General features: G+C 42.4%; 2 protein-coding genes across 7 annotated transcripts in view; one reads left to right on the top strand and one right to left on the bottom strand.

The window, feature by feature from the left end:
* Positions 1-2,936, bottom strand: part of TRIM23 (tripartite motif containing 23) — a 32,194-nt gene extending 29,258 nt beyond the window's left edge. The window contains exons 1-2 of one of the 2 annotated variants that reach the window (XM_084628847.1): positions 2,585-2,936; positions 1,081-1,243 (exon numbers count right to left, since the gene is read on the bottom strand). In XM_084628847.1, the coding sequence (XP_084484973.1) occupies positions 1,081-1,243; positions 2,585-2,704 (283 nt within the window). In that variant the 5' untranslated portion in view covers positions 2,705-2,936. Of the gene's footprint in view, positions 1-1,080; positions 1,244-2,453 lie in introns of both variants that reach the window. The other variant, XM_084628846.1, reaches the window with a different exon arrangement.
* A 125-nt stretch (positions 2,937-3,061) lies between these two features.
* TRAPPC13 (trafficking protein particle complex subunit 13) overlaps positions 3,062-16,994 on the top strand; it is a 45,057-nt gene continuing 31,124 nt past the window's right edge. For all 5 annotated transcript variants that reach the window (XR_014711731.1, XM_084628848.1, XM_084628849.1 and 2 more), the window contains exon 1: positions 3,062-3,261. Coding sequence is in view for 4 of the 5 variants with exons in the window: in XM_084628848.1 (XP_084484974.1) it covers positions 3,216-3,261 (46 nt within the window). In the remaining variant the exon portion in view is untranslated. The remainder of the gene's footprint in view (positions 3,262-16,994) is intronic.

Below are 16,994 nucleotides of genomic sequence, written 5' to 3' on the forward strand. Positions count from 1 at the left end.
GCAGTGCCCTGAACAGCCCAATTCCGGTATGAGTTTGCCAGGTCTTCAGAGTGGCGAATAAGACCAACTGCCATGCCTGAGTTTTTCCAGCAGCAAGGATGCAAGTGAAAGTCAACACCAAAGACAGAAGCTGCATTCTCAATCGTGGCTGTTTCTTTTCTCTCCCCTCTTATGTACATTTGTCTTGTTTTGTTCACTAGGAAACAGGACTGGACTTCAACAGGAGCTACTCCAGTCCAGTTCAACTACCTTCTCTTTTCCCCAAAAAAGGACAGTTACCATCTTTAATGTCATCTAAGGGACTGTCAAACAGAGGGGTTTTCCACTAAAGGCTCTCGCTAGCTAAAGAAAAAAAGGAATGTTGTTAAAATTAAAGCCTTACTTAATACCTTTTATTTCAAATGCTCTCTTTTTCCTTTTTCTGTATCTTTAATAAAAGACACAAAGAATGTTTAATAGTGTGTTTGCCAAGGTACTTATCAAGCTGAAATCTCTGTATATCAAACCCTGAACTTTGCCACTATTTAATGTTGTATAGTGACAGAGTCATATTAACATCTTTGACTCTGTGGGCCCATATAGTCCATTTAAGTTAACACAGCACATCTCAGGGTGCATGTTCTCAAGGAAAAAGTATATTACCATGTTAGCTAACCCACGGAAATAATGTGAGGTAAAATCCTAGTGAAGACAAGTAGTCTGTAGTTTTCATGTTAAACAGGTCCAGTTAAAAGTATGGAGCAGGGAGCCAACCTAACATAGGGTAGAAACACTTTTCTGAGTAAAGACAAGGTCTCAGAACTATTACCTTATTATATCATCTTCCACTCCCTTTATTCCATCAATGTTCCCAAGTTTTGCCACCCATTAGTCTCTCTCTCCTATCATTCCTTGAGTATAGAATAAACTCCCTCTCCCACAAAATTTGTAAAAACACTACCTTATCCTTCTTGAGACACATGTCTCACCAGCCTACAAACAGAAATGAAAGTCTCTGGTAAATTAGTAGTCATGTTCTTGTCATTCTTAAATTACACTAATCTAATTAAAGACACACACACACATAATTTTCATCCTTACCTAGTTCAGTAACTTGTCTATCAAAAGGACAGCGAACTGCTCTGCCATGGAGAGGAAGCCGAGTAAGACAGTCATGGCAGACGGTATGACCACACAAAAGCAGCCTGGGAACTTTATCACCTTGCAAAGAAAATACATCTTCACAGACTCCACACTCAAGAACCTATAAATCAAGAGACCATTTTGACCAATCAGAAGCAATCACACATCAAGAGTTAAGTGGCCCATGTTACAGTGGTAGCTCTTGTATAAAGAAATCTACCATGCAGCTGCACTCTGAAACCAATTAACCCCAGCAATTGTCCCATTAGATAGTTCTTCCTTTGTGGATTCCAGTCATGATTTGCTTTTGTACAGCCCTTTCTCTCTGCAAATGAACTGAAGCATGAGCACTGTCCATCACAGTGTGAACCCACTTACTGCGAGCCCCAAGTAAAAGGAACCGAAGGCTGGCCCTGGCCAACTGTTCGTCTGACCTAGGGCTCTTGATGGGGAGCCACTCCATGGCCCAGCTGATTCAGTGCACCCCAGGACCTCCCTACCACGTAGATAGGGCCCTACCAAATTCACAGCCATGAAAAACACATCATTGACTGTGAAATCTGGTCTCCCCCATTAAATCTGGCTATTGTAGGGGGGTCACAGTACTGCCACTCTTACTTCTGCGTCACCTGTAGAGCTGGGCAGTCAGAAAGTGGCGGCTGCTGGTTAGGCACCTAGCCCAGAAGACAGCACTGCCGCCAGCAGCAATGCAGAAGGGTGACATGGTATGGTATTGACACCTTTACTTCTCCACTCCTGCTGGCATCAACACTGCTTTCAGAGCTAGGTTCTTGGCCAGCAGCTGCCACTCTTTGGCCACCCAAATCTGAAGGCAGTGCAGAAGTAAGGGTGGCAATACCGTGACCCTCCTACAATAACCTTGCCCCACCACCCTCTTTTTGGGTCAGGACTCCCATGGTTACCACATGGCTAAATTTAAGATTTAAATATCTGAAACTAAGAAATTCAATTTTTTTTAAAATGGACTGTGAATTTGGTAGGGCCCTACTCACAGGTCCAGCCACTGGCCTGACACCCCACCCCATTCTGGGAACCCACTCGCCTCTCGACAGCCTGCCCCCTACCCTCGCACCAGCTCACAGGACCCAGGGCCGCCCAACACAGCAAATCATCCCTCTGCACTCGTGCGGGCTTCTCCATGTCCCCACCGGTGGCCACCCCCGAAGCCAGGGCAAGCGGCTGCTGCTGCACAGGGTCTGTTTTATGCCATCGGGAGAAACCCCTTAGCCGAAGCAGCGTCGCCACCCTTTGGCAGGAGCTGTTGTGTGAACCAAGCGGGCACTTGGGCGGACGGGTGCCGTTCCTCTCACCTTCACAGCAGCCCCAGCCGGCCCCCGCCTGCCGCTGTGCCGGGGACCGGCATCGAGCCCCGCTCCGGGGCCGGCCTTGTTTACACCCATGGCCGCCATCTTGGAAAAGGGAGGAGGAACGAGCCACCGACGCGCCAATGAGCCAGCAGGGAGAGAGGAGCGGGCCACGCGCTGACACTACCGGCCTTGCGCTGTGATGTCACCACACGAAGCGTCCGCGCAGGAATGAAAAATAATCTTAACGGGTTCATCCCTGGCGGCCGCCGTGTTCACTACTGCGCATGCGTCTCCTCGCACAGCCCACAGTGACACCTAAGGGACGCATGAAGACTACAATTCCCATCATACAATGGGTCACATTGTCGCTCAGAGGCTCGCCAAAACTACAGGTTCCACCGTGTAATGCTCTAACTTCATCTCAGTCACCTCCAGGAAGACTTCAAATCCCAGCATGCAACGCGATTAGTCTAGGTCCCCAGAAGACAACCCCACCCGCCCGGGTCCCTCTTCGTCCAGATGGTCTGTGAGCCTCTGGGATCAAGGGGAGCAGTGCATGCTGGGGCCTGTAGTTTCTTCCGGGTCCTGCTCCGTTCCAACTGGCACGTTGCATGCCGGGAAACGCACCTCCCGGTTCTCTGGACCGCGGTCAGCTTGGCTCAGGCCGTGTGCAGACCTCTATCGTTGTTTCTTTCGTCATCAGCAGAATCTTGGCCTAGGTGAATCCCGTAGGCGGCGAAGGCCCAGAGCGGGGAGGCCGAGGCAATGGATGTGAATCAGCCGAAGCAGGAGCATCTGCTGGCCCTGAAAGGTACCGAGACGGGAGCTCACCGCCCCTCCTCCTGCCTGGGCCTCAGCCTCTCTCGCCAGCCGGGGGCGCGGGGTGGCCCCTGCCCTCGTTGCCCGCTCCAAGGCTGTGCCGGGAGATGCGGCTCGGCCCTGGGTGGCCTCAGGCCGGGTCTCTCCGCCGGAGGAGGGGGAGGAACCAAGGCGGAGGCCGCGGCGGGTCTGTACGGGAGGGAGTGTGGGCTACTGGGTGGAGCGCGGAAGCGGGCCGGGCCCAGTGCGGGGTGGGCCGGCGTCGGTCAGGAGTGAGGGTGCCCTGTTAGGTTCCGGGAGTTGGGCATGACGAGCCCAGAAGATAGGCCTCTGCCTCGCCCCGCCAGCGCCCGCCCGCCCGTTAGCCCTGGCAGTGGCTGGGCTGCTCAGGTAGAGCTGCGGTTCCCTACACCGAGTGGGATGACGAGCAGGCTGGGGAGATTAGCGCTTTTCAAGGAAGAATGAAGCACTTCGTGTATGAAAGATAAAATACATAAATATTGTCCTGATGTTGCCTGTATACAGAAGCAGTTGCTGTAGTTGTCACAGAAATATTATCGTGCGGTAGCAAATGTGGGAGGAAGTGGTTCACTGGTCCCTTTTTCAATGGGATATGGGCAACGCTTGTGCTAGACGTTGGCACTATGTCATATATATAATGTCATATAATATCAGGGTCGGAAGGGACCTCAGGAGGTCATCTAGTCCAACCCCCTGCTCAAAGCAGGACCAATCCCCAATTTTTGCCCAGATCCCTAAATGGCCCCCTCAAGGATTGAACTCACAACCCTGGGTTTAACAGGCCAATGCTCAAACCACTGAGCATGTAATCGGGGGACGTGGGTTCTGTTCGTGGCATTGTTAAAGAATCTCTCTGTAGCCTTAAGTCCCTTATCCTTCTCAGCTTCACTCCCTTCAGCTGTAAAATAGGAATAACTGTTGTACTTAAAGTACTGCACAGGATCTTTACAGGGGGAATAAGGCAAAGTGCCACATATATTGGTAATACATGTATCAATCAACACTGTATCATATGATATATATGACACTCTCACACACAAACACACTCTGTCTTGTTGTTACCAACTAGTTGCTCCCCTTAACTTCACTGGCCAGGTGAGTTAGATGGGGGAGGGGTGGAACTAGGCTTCTGCCCAGCTGGTTGGATACTCCCATGTTGACAAGACAAGACCCGGGGTCCTCTGCAAGACACCTCACATTTATAGCAGCTTCCCTCTCATGCAAATCTATGCCAGATACAAAATCTGTGTCTGTGTCCCTTGGTCCTTTGTGCTGCTTCCTTCTGGGTGTTGTCTCAATGCTGTTCAAAGAGGGTGTTTTCAAAAGAAGGTGCTTGCCTCTAACCCCCAAGGCCCTCAATATGTCTGCTCTTCTTTAGTGAGCCCACTTGAGAAGTTTTATTGTTCTTGGGTCTGGCTTCCATCCTCTCTCCAACTGTTGCAGGTGTCTGGAGGTGCTTGCCTTCTATGCCTCACTCATTCACACCTCCTTCATTCAACAGGGCAATTGATTAAAAGCAGGGGGGAGATCTTACTCTACTTCTAGCAAAAAGAAATTTTTTAACATTATACCAAGGCTCAATACAAAGTTTTCTATATAAGGATCTGATACAAAGTTGTATGAAAATACAGGCATAATATGAGATTTATCTAGATAACCCCCTATCTTTATATAGTACTGTATACTCCTGGGGGAATTCTGCGCCACTGCATGGGTGCAGAATTCATGTCCCCTGCAGATTTCTTTGCTTCCCTGCAGAAAAATGACTTTCTGACTGGGAAGCTGCAAGAGTGGTCACATGCCCCTCACCAGCAGCATGGATGTGTCCACAGGTGCTGGAACTAGCAGTGCGGAGGGTGCTAGTGCACCCCGTGGCTTGAAGTAGTAATAACAACCCAAATACATGGTTTCCGCTTTCAGCATCCCCACTATAAAAACTCTTCTAGCACTACCGGGTGCGTAGACCAGCCGTCGGAGAGGAAAATCACTGGGTAGGGGGGCTGTGGATGCCCTGTTTGGTGGCTCCTACCCTGCACCAGGCTCAGCTGGTAGTTCCGTCTGGGCTGGGGCTGAGGGAGAACAGGACTTCCTCTTCTCCCTCAAGGAGCGACCGGGGCTGGGTCAGACCCACCCCCAGCAGCCTCCCCCAGCTACAAGAAGCTCCACACCTCCTAGCCCCATTGCTCCTCAGCCGCAGAGGGAGGGGTCACTGGATGGGGAGCTGTGCCTCTATCCACCCAACCCCGGTGTAGTCCAGACCCTCCATGAAGCTCCTTAACCCCCACCCCAATTAGCTCCATCCCACTGCACCTGGACCACCCCAACAAGCCCCCCGCTGCTCCTGGACCTTCACCCCAACAAGCCCCACTCCTCCAGCACCCAGAACTCCCCAATGACTCCCTGTGCATCCAGAGCTCTGTGTGTGTGTGTGTGTACGCGCTTGTAGAATTTTTAATTTTCTAGTGAAGGATTCCCTCAGGAGTAAGTACTGTGAGCTCTTTGAATGAAAAAGTATACAAGTACAGAATGTTTTATTAATTGGAGGCTCAGGTATTTACAGTCTTGACCAAACAGATTGGAAGAAACACCAGATTGGAAGAAACAGGTGGTGGAAAAACTGTGCAATACTTTGAAGGTGAAGAGGAGAAACTAGAACTTCGTTAGGAAAAAGAGAGGGTGAGAGAAGATCTTGTCTGGAAAAGGAAGACTATTTTGGTGGTGGTGTTCTGCATGGATTGGAAATGGGAAAGGCTAGAAAGCTTCTGCAAGTCACAGAGCATATAAACACCATTGACTTATGGGGGTGAAAATCCTGTGTTCTGCAATACCTGCAGTTAGCAGATGAGTTTTTAGCATGTGCAGCAGAGTGCTTGCATTTGCTATTCATTGGGCTGATAGTATATAGAATACTATATTTTTGTCTTCTAACTCTTCTTTGATCAACAGACAACTGCAGACTTAATTGATTCCTTGCCTCCACAGTCCAGAACTGATAAATTCATGTTTTCTACATTCTTTGAGTCTAATTTGCAAGAGAGCACAACTCCACAATGGAGCGCTGACCATTTTTGCCAGAAGTGAATTGGGACCAGTAACAATGAGAGAGAAGAGCACTAAATAATCTTTATCTGCTTTTCCTTTTTCTCAGTCAGTAAAAATGATATTGCTTCTGGTATTGTTTATCTACCATTGTGCTTTTGTGTTCATATTAAGTAGCAATAATGAACAACTTAAGATGAAGTCCACAATCCTGTAATCAGTTGAACTCAATGGGGCTACTCAGGTACATAAGTTATACATCTGCATAAGTGATTGCAGAATTGGGGTTTTAAGCCATGTCTATACTAGCGATCTTACAGCGGCACAGCTGTACCAATGCAGCCACACTGCTGTAAGATCACTTGTGTAGCTATGTAAGTGGGAGAAGCTCTTCTGCCGACCTAGCATTGTGCACGCTACCACTTATGCCGGCGAAACTTGTTTCACACTCCTGAGTGACATAAGTGGTAGTGAAGACATGGCCTTAGTTGAATCTACCTCATGTTAATACGCTCACTTTTAAAACACTCCTGAAGACAGTATATTGGTTTTAATGGTGTTAGTTTATTGCTGTCTAAAGCAGTTATTGAGGTTTCAAATGACAAAATCAAGCTGCTTTTCCATAATAAAAAAAAATCAACAGTTCTGCTGTTTCAGAGTAACAGCCGTGTTAGTCTGTATTCGCAAAAAGAAAAGGAGTACTTGTGGCACCTTAGAGACTAACCAATTTATTTGAGCATAAGCTTTCGTGAGCTACAGCTCACTTCATCGGATGCATCTGATGAAGTGAGCTGTAGCTCATGAAAGCTTATGCTCAAATAAATTGGTTAGTCTCTAAGGTGCCACAAGTACTCCTTTCCTAGTTCTGCTGTTGTAACAACTGATTCAAAGCAAAATCTTTTCTTAATACACCCTTGTTTGGGAGATAGGGGACTGATAAGAGGTATAAGTAGATCCCTGGGCCTGCAGAGAAGTCAGTGTAGCATTAATGCCATAGACTTTGCAATTAGAAGGAAAAAAGGAAAATTTAGAGAGAACTCAAAACAAACCTGTCATAAACGTGTGTCCCTTTCAACTCCTAGAATTCAGTCATTGCAATGCAGTAGCTAAATGATCCGAGTCTAGTGTTTGTAGTATTACTCTATTGTTGGTATCTGTTAGAACACACACAGATTATTGAAAATTTGGAAGAAATTAGAGAGTAAAGGATGCTATGAATTTATTCCATAATTGGTAATGCTGTTTGTGCCCATTATCTAACAGGCAATTTAACCTTCTTCTGAGAGAGAGAGAGGGAGAAATGTTGAATTTTGGAAATGAGGGAGTATCCTATTTAAAGTTTTCATATAATAGCATGACTGATGTATAGCTCTGAAGTTTGGAGCTAAGACTGGTTGATATATAGTTATGCTATGGAATTGAAATAAAAAAATCTTTATTATATATTGTCTGGCATACTTGGAGTTCAGAACAGCTTCTTGGCTAATCTTCTACTTTAAATTATGTGTAACTGTTAGTCCTATTTCAGGGAGTATTTTTTTTCATCATCAGTAATTATAATCTGCAGTATATTATTCAGTTTTCTTCATGGGAGTAGAAGGAAGATATTGTTTCGGATTTGTATTTAAAATTAGTATTTTCTTTGTTCTGTTTGCCCCCCATCTCCCCTCCTTTTTTTCCGGACTGATAATTTGAGAGGATATAATAGGTTTTAACGTCAAGCTGGTGGTAACTTTATCATATGACTGTTCATGTTTTAAATGAAATCCTGGTGCTTTTAGTGGACAGCATTAGGTATGCATGTTAGGAACATAATGCCATAGATGCATGGTAATTTGTGGGTAAATACAGTGGCATACAATCTGAGGGTTTCGTTGAGGCATGCTTAACTGGGCAAAATGTCTTCACATCAATTTCATATGACCACAGAAATGGGTGGGTGACAGAGGAGAATACTGTTTGGGGGGAATAGCATAGGTTTTTCCATGAAGAGCAGATCATATAAGTTTTATGTATGTTTTTTGTTTTGTTAAAGTTTAAAATCTACTTATCTGGTGTTTTAAAACACTAGCAATGATTAAATACCAGTAAGTAATCACTGTGGTAAAGTATAAAGCATTCTGATACATAAATATAAATATTGCTAGTTTATCTTTACAGCATTTTGTTTTACTGCAAAATATTCTAGCAATATATGGCTTAATATGGTGATATCTTATTCTTTACAATACTTCTGCTTTAGGTCCTGTTTTCTTCTGATCTGTGCATCACATGCAAGAAAAGATTTTTGTAAATAAGATGTATTACGCTTTAGAGTTGAGGATCCTAATCAAGAGACTGTTTCTTTTATTAAGAATAACTGGATTCCTACAGTACCAGCATGGAAATAGTTTTGCACTATCGACCATTTCAGAATGACCTCACAAAATTGCAGAAACTTGTGGAAGAAACACTGAAGGAGTTTCCTATTCGGCAACTACCAAGATTTGTTCCCTGGTTTCCAAATGATTCACACAAACTTCCCCTCAAGCCGAAAAGACAACCACCTATTATTTCTGGTGAGAAAGCAGAAGAAGTGAAACAACTTGTTGCTGCTTCAGAACCTCTTATTGGGCAAAATTATGACTGCACAGTAGACCTTCTGGAGTTTCAGTCTAATTTGAAAACTGGTCAAAGTTTAATCCAGACACAAACAGTGCACGCACAAATTCATTCAAGCAATCTGGAAGTACAACCAGCAAATGAAAAACCAAAATTGAGAAGGTCTTGGAGTATCTCTGTCCCTAGTCCTAAACTTAAAGAAAAAATTCTTCCTTTATCTAGAGAACTGCAGAGTAATTTAGAAAGACTGAAGCTACATGCATTTTATAGAGCAAAGTGGACAATTGAACAATCTATTTGTAATAATCAAACTCTAGAGGACATTTGGATTAAACTGAACACAATGATCAAACACAATGAATTGCCGTCTTGCAATGCTACAATCCAGAGATGTGTGGACCAGATATGGGTTTTCTGTGACATATTATACAGTGAATATGTTGGCAATCTTCTTAGAGAAAGATTAAATCTTACTGGGAGAATGAACTTGCTTGTACATAAATACGGAATTATATTTAGTTTGTAATTTTAAAACCAAAGGAAATAGTAATATTACTGTCTGGAATATTAGGGTTTTTTTAAAAAATAGATTGCAAATATGCAATATATGCAGAAGGACTTGAAAACAACTGATGAATTCAATATCAGAAAACTATATTAACATTAGTTTGATTATCAGCAGGGTAGCCATGTTAGTATGTATCCACAAAAATAACGAGGAGCCCGGTGGCACCTTAAAGACTAACAGATATATTTGGGCATAAGCTTTCGTGTTTAAAAAAACCCACTTCTTCAGATGCCACCGGCCTCCTCATTTTTATTAGTTTGATTAAATTGTTTGTTTACATAAAATTCATGGTCAAACAAAATTATATCCGTGTATTTTGTAGTTATTATGAACATTAGAATAGCCTTTGTGGTTTTTTTCCCCCCTCCATGCATAGAATCAGAGTCCACTGTCCAGTGACTCTTGCAGATGAGCTGTTTTAGGAAATTGAAATCTATACTTCTGTCAGGTAGAGGACTTCCTTCCTGTACTGACTGAGTTGAAATTAGGAGGAGAGAAAAAGTACAATGTCTTTTTTTAAGTGAATCATCATTGTCACCATGATGGATTTTGCTTTTGTCCTAGCAAGAAGCTGATTATCTCCAGGAAAAACTCTCATTAGGATGAATAGTTTACATTTAAAATGTAAACTGACTTCCATTCCACACAAATCTTGCCACCTCATGCTTATTATGAATTATTTGCTCTGAAATACCAAATAATAAAGGTAAAGATTAGAGAAAAAGTTTATATTGTAGTAATAAATTCTTTCACCTCCATTATTTTATGCCTTTTGTACCGATATTTTTTTGTTGTCCCTGCTTTTCGATCTCATTCCTCCTACATTTGAGCATCAGTAGCTTATAATTATAGTGGTGAACAAAAAGAAAGTGCTAGGTTAATGATTATTAAACCATCTGCATCTTGGAAAATTAGTCTGACTAGCTTGTGAAATTGTACATATTGATAATATACTGGTCCTACTGGATGCATTGATAGGTTAAGATGTTTGAATGCAGCATGGCTTGCAGTGACATGAGAGAAGAGACCCATCTTCAGTATGAATGTTGAATATGCTCCCGTCCTCTTCAGAGGGTCTGTTATAAACTGTAGAACAGGTACCTTGGGACCCTGAAGGAGTGTATGGGCACATATTTCTCTTGGAGACCTCTGCTAGGAAGTTTACGGTTACGCTAGCTGTCTTGGAAGAATCTGTATCCTAGGTAGATGTAAATTTTTACAGTAGGCGGTAGCTATGAGGGAAGGAAGGAAAAATAGTTAGTGAATGGGGATCCCAGGATGTTGGACAATGTCCTGAAGGCCATTGTGTTGGATTGGAGTACAGAGAAAGAGAATCCCCATTTATTTCTTGGAAGACCCAACTGTTCTAAAACTTAATCATTTTTAACTATTGGCAAATGTTGTTTCCCACTTTAGAGGTGTAAGTAGTAATTTTACATTGCAAAACCCATTGGGAAACATAGTTCGACAACTCTGTTTCTAACCTTGTTTGTTTTCAATAAATATACACCAGTTGCTATCCAAAGCAAAAATCTGAAAATGAATGTGATTTTGATTTAATTGGTAAATTAACAGTTTAGATGAGAAGTGTCTATATTTGGCCTAATGCTTCCATCCTGCCTCCTCCACTTTAATGTTCATTGTGAGTACTATTGATTTAATCTCATTGCAGTTCTTTTGGAATCTCTTACCTCTATAACAAATCAATTAATCACTAGGCATAACCATTTGCCATGACACTGGTAGGACAGATGTCTGACCCAGCAGCATAATTTCTTCCTTTTGACTCTCTACATGTACCTCTTGCTCTTGCCTGAATGCTCAGTCTTTTCTATTGAGATATGGAGGGTTTTTTTAAATCTTTTAATATTTCTGTTCAATACGACTGCATTGAGAGTTTCATAGGATAACCCGGGGCCTGTATTAATTTAAAAGCTTGCATAGCTAAATTGCATAGTTTAATTTACTGTTCCTGATATCAGCAAAATTAGTAATAGAGAGACAAATAGCCCTTGTCTAGTCAGAATTTTCTTCCTTTTAATATACTATATAGAAAAGAAACTTTGTGGTAGAGAGCAGTGTAGAATAAGCTTAAGTACCTCAGACTACCACACTTCTTTTATCTTGGGCGATAACAAGAAAATCCAATTTTGGGCCCTGATCCTACAAAGACTTTACATAGGCAGTAGCATTATTTAAGTGAGTAGTCCCACTGAAGTCAGGTTCTGACCCTGCAAAGATTTATACATGTAACTTCACTCACATAAGGAGTCCCCACTAAGTAAAGTTACACACATACATAAATTTTTTCAGGATCAGGACCTTAATTTGTGTTTGGTTTATGACTTCACAGTGTGACAGGTTATATCACTGTAATCTGGGTCTGTTTTATACATATAATTAAAATTGAACTAATTTTATCTAGCTATACGTGATTGGTATCCATTTTCTGACTTAAAATTCTTGATAAGAATTTACTGTGAGACTCAAATAATTTTTGGACTTTTAGTATACGTCCACTTTCTTCAGGGCTTATAGTTTTCTGGATAACTGCCGATGGGTTGTGAACACCCAATACTGTCTATTAAGAGGATTATTTCAGTTAGTCCTGATTTACAGTCTTAAACCGGGAACTTTATTTTAATTTGTTATAGAAATGCTTAGCTGAAATGCATATGTATTTAAATCTCCTTAGCATTTTGCTTGCCTTCGTTCTGGCCCGTTTCTCCATTACTGTGTTAGATGCTGTCAAGGTTCCTTCCCCACTCTGAACTCTAGGCTACAGATGTGAGGACCTGCATGAAAACCTCCTAAGCTTATTTTTACCAGCTTAGGTTAAAACTTCCCCAAGGTACAAACTATTTTCCTTTTGCCCTTGGACTTTATTGCTTCCACCACCAAGCGTCTAACAGATATATAACCGGGAAAGAGCCCGCTTGGAAACGCCTTTTCCCCCAAAATCCTCCCCAAACCGTACACCCCCTTTCCTGGGGAAGGCTTCATAAAAATCCTCACCAATTTGCATAGGTAAACACAGACCCAAACCTTTGGATCTTAAGAACAATGAAAAAACAATCAGGCTCTTAAAAGATGAGTTTTAATAGAAGAAAAAGTAAAAGAATCACCTCTGTAAAATCAGGATGGTAAATACCTTACAGGGTAATCCGATTCAAAACATAGAGAATCCCTCTAGGCAAAACCTTAAGTTACAAAAAGACAGAAAAACAGGAACATCCATTCCATTCAGCACAGCTTATTTTATCAGCCATGTAAAAAAACAGAATCTAACGCATATCTAGCTAGATTACTTACTAAGTTCTAAGACTCCATTCCTTTCTGTTCCCGGCAAAAGCATCACACAGACAGAGAGAGCCTTTGTTTCTCCCCCCCTCCAGCTTTGAAAGTATCTTGTCTCCTCATTGGTCATTTTGGTCAGGTGCCAGCGAGGTTATCCTAGCTTCTTAACCCTTTACAGGTGAAAGGGTTTTTCCTCTGGCCAGGAGGGATTTTAAAGGTGTTTACACTTCCCTTTATATTTATGACAGATGCACTCTTTACAGGAAATGGGATTGGGAGGGGAAAGATGACTTTAAGCCACTTGTGTCTTACCCTACACTGTGGGCCTGGCCGTTGGTGTGAATTATTGTATTCCCAACCTCAAGCATTCAGGAATCATAAATCAGGCCCCCCAAAAGTCGTAAGATTATATTAAAATTCATGCAATTCTTTTAAATAATACATTTTGGGTCTTTTTATTTGCCTTTTTGTTTTCGAGCTTTTAGAATTCATGTTCTTCATCTTTTTCTATGTCTCATCATTGTGGCAGACTTTCTTTAAATGAAAGCTGAGAATTTCATATAGTTGCATGACTTAAGAACTGCAGTTTTAAGGAAAATGCCACATATTGTGAGACTTGTGATAAAATCACAAGAATTAGGGGCAACGGTGAAATTAGAGTAGTCCTAAGACTTAGAACTAATTTGACTTACTTTGTGTCCTGTGGCCTTCAGTGGGAAGCAGAGAATAGCCAGAGTTCACCAGCAGTCCAGATTCATCCCATCTTTCCCATGATATGTTCTGGGTATGTGGTGTGGGAGACAAGCATAGACCTGTTGCAGTAGTTCTATATTACAGGCTGAAAGTGCTGTTGCAGGTCCCCTGCTCTTGGGATATTTTCCAGGGGCAATTTATCACCCCTTTATGTTAGAGTGGCATAAAGAGGCCAGGGTGGGAGGGGGTTCTCACCAGTGTTTACAATGGAGGGATACTGTCCAATTCACTTCAATGACAACAATCCATTGTCTCCAATGGGTGCAGTAAAAGTCCCCATATAATATTTGGAAGAAACATTAAAGCAATCCACACATAGCCTTGCAGCAAGAATGACATGATGCCCCATGTTACTTTTTCAAAATCACAAACAGACCTATATCTAGTCTTCTAAGGGCTTGTCTACACTGGCAAGTTTTGTTGCCAAAAACTGCCTTTTGGTGACAAAACAGCAAGAGTGTACACACTACAATGGGACTTTTGTTGTGAAAAACACCCAGTTTTGGTGACAAAAACTTCCACCCCTATGAGAGACTTTTGTCTTTTCCCCTCCCTTTATTGTTGACAAAGAGCCAGTATAGACACTGCTGAATGTTTTGTGGACAGAACTGGCTTCTGCCAGTATCCCACAATGCCTGCCCTGATTGCTCTGCTCAGTGTTTTGATCTCTGCTGCCCTGCAGGCATGTGCCCCTCTCCTTTCAAAGCTCCGGGAAGTATCTGTGTGCTGCTTCCTTTGGGGAACAAACAAAGAGCAAATCATTGGAATACTCCTGTTCTGCCCTGCACTAGGAACACAGCAGCAGGCAGACTGCTGCTTCACGGGGCAGGGGACAGACTGCTGTGCTGCTTTGTGAGCTCTCTGTGCTGAGGAATGGCAGAGCTGCTCATGGTGCTGCTCTCGGCAGCTGAGGGGGCTGTGGGAGAAATTGGAGAGAATACCAAGATGTGCAGCGATGAACTCTTCCTTCCCACAACACTGCACTGTGGGATACATATCCATGGTGCATTGCTCACCCTGTCAATGATGGTGTCCCCAACGTGGACATGATCTGTTGACAAAGGGAGCAAGTGTGAACGCCCTTTGGCAATTTTTGTTTTGTCAACTTTTGGGTGTCGACATAAGTTTTGTCAACAAAACTTGGGTGTGTGGACAAGCCCTAAGTGCTGAAAGTTTTTAGAAGCTTGATGGAAAAGTTAAGTTTGGTGGGCTGGTTAATCATATTACTTTTAATATGAATATTGCAGGAAAGAGTCTGGGATTTCACTTGGTGATATTCTTTTCAGCTTTATGGCATGAACAAATTACTCAACTGAGCGCAATGAAAAAATGCGGGCATCACTACAGAGTCATTGCACTTCCATAGGAGGTTTAACGGTTTTCTAAACAAAATAAAAGCTAATGGAACTGCTGCAGTGGTTGTGGAAGGAGCAATTACTAATCCAGTTGCTCCTCTTCCCAGATGAATTTACCTTCATTTGAATCCTGTATTTGTCTTAATGTGTGAAAGGGCATGTTGTTCAGTGCAGTGCTCCAGTGTCCCACCAACGTTTTTACGTAGGTTACAGTAACTGTTTGCCAGCTACTAAATGTTCCACCTGTTACACTTACTATGCTGCTGTTTGCCTAATATTGTGCTGATTTCAGTGGAATGTTGACAGTTGTCAGCAGAGCAATAAGGAAAATGAAGGGTGTAATATTTGTTGTTGTTTCTGCACTTGGGTAAGGAGGCATCCAGTCCCTCTTGATGCAGACCTTATGGAATATACCTTAAATTCTCATTTATTGCTTATATTTACTCAAGACAACAAATCAGGCTGAATGAAATAAGATGTTTTCACACTCTTCTTCATTTTATGCCATTATTACCACTGACAGAGGTGCAGAATTCATATGGCCTGCATATTTCTGTGCTCCCCACACAGAAAAATGCAAAAGAGATCTGCGGGGGGACCTCTTCCATGGCAAACCAGGCAGTGTGTCTGTTCCAGCACGTCTGGAGCAGCCTCAGAGATGCAAATCACTGCAGGGGGAGAGAGGCTGGGTGTGCGTATGTGCCTGCGGGGGAGACGTCGATCACTGTCAGAGGGTGGGGCTGGGTATGGGTACCTGCCAACAAGTGAGAGGGACTCTGTCCCTTGCTACTCTGACTCACCAGGGGCATGGAAGGATACATGTTTTTATTATGCAGGAGGATTTATTCTGCCTTTCCTTGAGGCAGAAATATAGCAGCCTGTCTGCTAGTTAATTGATCTCGTTTTTTGAGGCAGAAATGTAGCAAGCTACCTGTATAGTAACATTGTTAATGTTCCTATTGTTAGTTAACTGTTCCCATCCTCAGTCAATTCCTCCAGGAGCATAAAACCTTGAAAAGTTTTAAGGCCTCTTCATTGCCAGAGTGATGTGCAGCCTTATAGATGACAGTAAGAGAATCAGCTGGGAAGATCTACGTGCTTTCTCACTGTTTTTCCTGTGCCAAAGTGGCACAAAGGGTTTAGATTATAGCTCAGGATTTATTTTACTTACCCATTTAAAAAAAAAAGACTTTGAGGGCAAATAAAACATTTACCAAGCAGTCAATAAAATGTCAGGACACTCAGAAACAAGCTCTTCCCAAATTACGCAGCCAGGTCAGGATGATGATTAGCAAAACTGTGTGAAAGTTTGAGCAATTTAAAATGACTTCTTTAATTTATTTATTTTATTTATTTTTGCTGTTTGGTGTTCTGTAATGTAATTCAAATGAAAATCCAGGATTATAACTGGAATGCAGGGTATTAGTTACCAAGTGTTTGTAACTTCACTTCTATGTGTTTAGGAAATGCTGAATAGTCATTGTGACTTTTTTCTGTATTGTAGTTTAAATAAATTACCAAAACAATTGAAACTGGTGTGATTATATTGCATTATTTTGACAAATAAAAAATGCAGAATTTTGCCAAATTGTGAATTTTTTAGTGCAGAATCCCTCCAGGAGTACATTATGCCTTCTTCAGCTAAAATCTCCAATTTACACCTTCCCATTAAAAAGAGCTTTGCTTATGGTTCACTTTTGTAATATATCCATTCCCTAAAACAACTGACTGTGCCTCAATTAACCATCTCATGTAGGTGTCTCATATTGTAGCATAAATTATCACATGAACCATTGCACCATGCCCAAATGCATACCCGAAACAATCAATGATTTTACCAAGCTGGCATCAATGAATGCTGAGTAGACTAATGAATGTGAAATGGCACAAAAGTATAGTAGAAATGAAAATTCATCAGTCGTTCAAATAGCAACTTTCAATGCAAGCTTGTCCAGTTTATTTTTCTATAGCCTGAAGAGATACTGAGCTGAAGGTTGCCTTGAACAGCTACATATAATTTATTTCCTATTTTTAAATTGTAAACAATACATTCTATATGAAAAAATGAAGGAATATTATTTATATTTTGGA

Source organism: Lepidochelys olivacea, assembly GCF_965140295.1.
Source record: "Lepidochelys olivacea isolate rLepOli2 genome assembly, chromosome: 5".
NCBI classification, from domain to species: domain Eukaryota; kingdom Metazoa; phylum Chordata; order Testudines; family Cheloniidae; genus Lepidochelys; species Lepidochelys olivacea.